The sequence below is a fragment of the Phycodurus eques genome, chromosome 2 (genome assembly GCF_024500275.1).
Source record: "Phycodurus eques isolate BA_2022a chromosome 2, UOR_Pequ_1.1, whole genome shotgun sequence".
Classification (NCBI taxonomy): domain Eukaryota; kingdom Metazoa; phylum Chordata; class Actinopteri; order Syngnathiformes; family Syngnathidae; genus Phycodurus; species Phycodurus eques.
In genome coordinates, this window is record NC_084526.1 from 44675967 (window position 1) to 44681833 (window position 5867).

The 5867-nt window shown below is 40.5% G+C and overlaps 1 protein-coding gene across 1 annotated transcript; it reads left to right on the top strand.

Moving 5' to 3' along the window:
- Positions 1-4224: 4224 nt before the first annotated feature.
- Positions 4225-5617, top strand: LOC133416738 (myoblast determination protein 1 homolog). The gene is made up of 3 exons (XM_061703834.1): positions 4225-4770; positions 5089-5161; positions 5424-5617. Exons 1-3 carry the CDS (start codon positions 4225-4227, stop codon positions 5615-5617), a joined length of 813 nt encoding a protein of 270 aa, XP_061559818.1.
- The last annotated feature ends 250 nt before the right edge of the window (positions 5618-5867 follow it).

Consider the following 5867-nt stretch of genomic DNA (forward strand, 5'->3'; position numbering starts at 1 on the left):
CTTATCCTTATGAGGGTCGCGGGCTGCTGGAGCCTATCCCAGCTATCTTTGGGCCAGCGAATCGCAGGGCACATAGAAACAAACAACCAATCGCACTCCCATTCAAACCTACGGGCAATTTAGAGTCTCCAATCAACCTACCACGCATGTTTTTGGGATGTGGGAGGAAACAGGAGTGCCCGGAGAAAACAGGCAGGCAGATGTGTTCCACCGTGCCGGCTCGTGTCTTTTTGTGTCCGGAAAATATAAGAAAAAAGAAAATATATGTGTTATGCATTATTATTATTATTTTTGTCATTATATGTGTGTCCTATAATATTCAGTAATATATACAATCAGCTTCCTCAATCGTGACTATTATACTAGTCAGGTGTGTTCGGAAAATTAGGGACGGACAAATGCTGATGAATTTGTGCGACCTCTGAGACAAATATGAAATCTGATTGGTTAAAGAAGTCCCTTATACTATAGTTTAAATGACCTGCGCCAGCACTACTGATTCTGAAGGCCCTCATTAGATGAGACTGACATGGCAGCACATAGAGGCTAAAATCCAGCTGGACAACAACAACAACAAAAACATCCAACATCCACATACAGTGACCTCCTGGAAGCAAGGCAGCCAAGAGAAGCACGAAGAAATGAAGAGCCTAGACTGTTGGGAATAAATGCATATCATTTTATGGAACAAATACTGTATTAAGTGAATGATTTTGATCGTGTTTCGGCCAGCAGAGAAGACCTTGTTGCTCTGGCCGCTCACCACTACATTTCAATAGCAGTGGGAGAAAAAAAATGTAGCTGCATCAAGGTGCAGCACATGTGAACAGTTTCTCAGACACCAACAAAGGGTATTAAACAAATTGCTTTTGGGTTAGGCCCTGGAGAGCAAGCAGCTGGTGAATTTCCAAGTAGTGTTTCATGAAAGGCGGCACGGTGGATGACTGGTTAGAGCGTCTGCCTCACAGTTCTGAGGACTGGAGTTCAAATCCCGGCCCCGCCAGTGTGGAGTTTGCGTGTTCTCCCCGTGCCTGCGTGGCTTTTCTCCGGGCACTCCGGTTTCCTCCCACATCCCAAAAACATGCATGAATTGGAGACTCTAAATTGCCCGTAGGTGTGAATGTGAGTGCGAATGGTTGTTTGTTTGTATGTACCCTGCGATTGGCTGGCAACCAGTTCAGGGTGTACCCCGCCTCCTGCCCGATGATAGCTGGGATAGGCTCCAGCACGCCCGCCACCCGCGTGAGGAGAAGCAGCTCAGAAAATGGATGGATGGATGGATGTTTCATGAAAGAAATACATTTCCATACAATCAATCCCTTGTAGTAGTTTTCACAACTCTGTGTAAGTGGTGACGGGTTTGAAAACATCTGCATGTTCAGAGACGTAAGAAATGAGTTGCTGTTTTACTGGCTTGTACAATAAATCTAACGACATCTATTTCATTGCAAGAGAGACCGTACGTTGCATGAGACAGTTACAGTTGACAATCAATATCACATCCATTTAAACTAAATTCTCATATAGCACAATTAGTACACTTTGATATTATACTTGTTCTTATGTTTGGATACATGATATAACAATGAGCATGTTGCATTAACGGTATACTAATCATGGACATCTTGTGTTGAAGATGCACAGTATAGTATGTTCTGTCATTCTACCATGTTCGAATAGTCAAGTAATGTGCATAATCAAAGACAATATTCCTTAGCACCTGGACCTGTTTGCTGTAGCAAATACACATCCTAATAATATTGCCATATTCTAGCAAAGCTTTACTATCTCCCTTCATTAGTTAACTTGCAATCTCCAGTGAACCTTCTGAACAGGAATGCCAGTTTATAACAATGCAACATGCTCGTGTGTTAATGAGTGTAGGGGAGTATTGTTCTCAGGCATCGCACTCATCCAATCATGACCAGCATGCGGAGGAGTGGTGAAATTCGCATTCCACAACAAGAGTGAAAAAAGAGAACGCATCGTCTGAGAAATTTCAAAATAGCAGTAAATGATCACAAGTTGACGAGTGAATCACTCAGAGATTGTCACTATTACAGTAATAAATATGGAGAAATAGAACTTTGAAGGCTAAGATTTTGTCGCTCAACTTTTTCCGTAACTCGAAGAGATTATAATCAGGCCTCCTTCAAATGTGGATAAAAATCTCATATGACTCAGATATCACCAATGTAACTTGAGTGTAAACAGACAGATTGGATGGGAGTTGGGCACTTTGGCAGATTTATACTACAGGTCTATAATAGCCCAATTTCAATTCAGTGCCTAGATCTGTTTTTGGTGTACGGACATTCTGGATCACTATTTAAGGTCACCAAAATATTAGACAGACAGGACAGGTGGTCGAAATGCTGGAGTTGGTTAATGTACAGAATATTTCAATTTCTAGTATATTCGTCTTAATGATAAACTTGCCTAACAATATAGTGTAAATCTAGGAGAGCAAACACAACCAAACATATTCGTTAAAAGATAAAAATAATATGAATATGGGGATCAACATGTGACAAGTGTTTCCTGCTTCTCAGCTAAAGTCATCTGGGATAGGACCCAAGGGTCCAGTTGTAGAAATGTTGGAATATGGATGCACTACTGTAATTAGTATAACATTTCAACATAATGACTACCAACTTTAATAGATTGGCACCTTCTTCACAGCACTCAACAATTTGTAGTGTGAATGAGTCTCACCAACAAGAGATGAGGTGAGTTATTTCATAATAATACCCGCTAATGCTCAAAGGTCACTTGTGTTGGATTTCATGAGCTGCTAAATTTAAACTTCTGCCATTCCATCAAACTGTTAAGAGCTGTGCTTTTCAACACCACACCCTGACTCTCTCTGTGTATCAGTGAAGCAGTAAAGACGTGCACAGTCCACATTACCAAGACAATTATGGAACACAAAAGAACACAAAAAACTTACAAATTTATATTTAAAACAACATTGTGCTTAACAAAACTTTAAGCAAAAAAGACTAAAAAACAAACAAACAAACAAACAAACAGTAGACAAGAACTTCAAACAAACCCTCAAGCTAAAACAAATGAAAACTGAATCAGCCAGTAGTTTTACATCATGTCCCCTGTTTAGACAAATTGTCTTAAACTGATATCCAGTGATGAGCCTGACTGCGGGGTGCTTGTCCTCCTCAGATCTGACACAACTCAGAACCTTGTGATCTCCTTAGCAGGACAGTAGACTGAAGCACTGAGCAGCCACTTTTTTGTGTCACTGTCCACTTTAAAACTAGTATTATTAAAATGCATTGAACACTTACTTACATAAAAAAGAAACATCCAAAAGAAATGTATTTATTTAATGCAGTAAACGTTTTATGTGGCAGAAAAACATGCAATATTTTTTTTCCAGTCACTAAAACCACCCGAAATAACATCGGAAGTTTCATGAAAAAAATGTCAAGGGTTGACTACATTTTATTCATGAGGCAAATCACTGATTGTAAAAAAATAATAATAAATACATACCATAAAAAAAAAAAAAAAAAAAAAAAAAAACCTTTGCTACAATCGGCTGGCGACCAGTTCGGGTGTGCCCCATCTCTCGCCCAGAACCAGCTGGGATCGGCTGCAGCATGCCCGCAACCCTAGTGAGGATAAGTGGTATGAAAAATGGATGGATGGATAAAATCTTAGTTAGTTAATCTAAGTTATTGAAAGTTACTTGGAAGCTACAGGGAGCTTTTCTGGTTGCTGCAATAAAAAATATAAATAAATAAATAAATACTGATTACAAATCAAATACTATGTTATGTTTTTGGATATTTGAAAAGCAATTGATTGAAACAGAATTTATGATTCAAAAGCAGACTGAATAAGAGGCTAATACAGATTATGTTCCTCTGTAATTGTGTTTTGATGTTCAGTTTCACTTATGTAAGCCGTTCTTCACTTTCTACATTTACCATTGCATACACACACCCCTGTGCTCATTGGTAAGTGACATCATCGCCCCGCCCCTTAAGTGACTGCTACTGTATATAAACAGTGACCAAGAGCAAGGGAGTTAAGTGTCACAGACTGATCCTTTAAAAAAACTGCTCATTAGTTACTAGAAGACAAACCTTTGAACAGAGTCCTATCCTTTTCTTCTCACTTTTTCAGCATACTCTGTTCAACAACCTGAATTACTTTGGAACTGACCAGAGGAACTTTTGGAGAAATTCACATTCCTGAAAAATGGATCTATATGACTTTTCCTTCCCTCTTTCTTCTGCCAATGAGCTCTACGATGACGCTTGCCTCAACACCAGGGACATGAACATTTTTGATGACCTGGAAGGTAAACCAATTCATGCTGAGCCTGCCAAGTCACAGAACAATCCCAACGACCATGACCACCATCAAGTCCCAGTGGCAAAAGAAGAAGACAAGCATGTGAGGGCTCCACGGGACTTCCAGCAAGGAGGGAACTGTCTGCTATGGGCCTGCAAAGCATGCAAGAAGAAGACAACACATGAAGACAGGAGGAAGGTGGCAACAATGAGGGAGAGGCGACGTCTTAGCAAGGTCAATGACGCCTTTGAGACCCTAAAGCGGTGCTCAGCCTCTAACCCTAACCAGAGGCTGCCCAAGGTGGAGATCCTGAGAAATGCAATCGACTATATTGAGTCTCTGCAGGCGCTGCTGAAGTCCAACAGGGATGACAGCTTCGACCCAGTGTTTGAACACTTCAGTGCAGACATTAAGACGTCCAGCCCCCACTCCAACTGCTCTGATGGCATGGTGAGTCCAAGAACAGCTGAGGGACTCATAAAATGTGAACTTTTGTTGGTTTCCAGTCTTCAAAATCACACAGAATATGCTAATTCACTCTGAAATGTGGAACACCTGTATTTACTTTAGAAGCTATTCAAATGTCTGTCAATGATACTGTTCCTAATGTGTTGATATTTTAATTGGCCACAAACAGATTCAGAAGAGAAAAGGCATTGCCTAGATTATGATGTCATGAAGGTTTTTAGGGTTATTCAGGAAGGTCATCTCCTTAAATGGTGTCCACTTGGCCAATTTGGATTACTGACTGAACAACTTTGTCTTTAGGCGGATTTCTTCTTTCCATGCTCAACTCGAAGTGCAAACAGTACTGCTTCTTACCATGGCCAGACAACAGATGGTCAGTTGCCCTTTTCTGACATGTTTCTACATCAATGACAGTTTACTTATTTTCCTATTTCTCATATAACAGACCCATTCTCTCTTGTGGCCTCTCCTTAGTGTATTATTGTTTTGACTATGATTAAGTTATATTAACTAGACTGTACAAGAAAGTGTCCAGTCTAAAGGTGAAAAAGAGGGCATTATTTTTAGGGTACCCATTCATCCATGTTCATTTGTCAACTCATCAAGACATTTTGTTTACTTTTTTACTTTTTCAGATTCTAGCAAGAGTGCACCATCACTCCTCTCCAGTTTAGACTGTTTATCCAGCATTGTGGAGTGCATCAACACAGACCAGGCAAAGACCTCCCAGTGTGACAGTGTGGTCCCCCGTGGCCCTGGATCCCCTCAGAACAGCCCTACAGTTGATAGAATTACTGAAGAAGCCAACAGTAGCTACAGGCCACTCTGAAACGAATGGACCAAAAGAACAATTTCCACAACAGCAAACGAGATCGTAATGGACATTTGTTGATCAAGTCATGGTTAAGTACAGCAGCGCTTTGGAAGGCACCAAATGCTGCCTTACAGCAAAATGGTTCCGTTTGGAATGTGGGTCTGAATTTAAATTCAGGCCTTTTTTTGTGGATTTTTTCACATCCTCACTGTGCTTGCATGGGTTCTGTTAAGGTACTCCAGCAACCATGTTAATTGGGTGGATG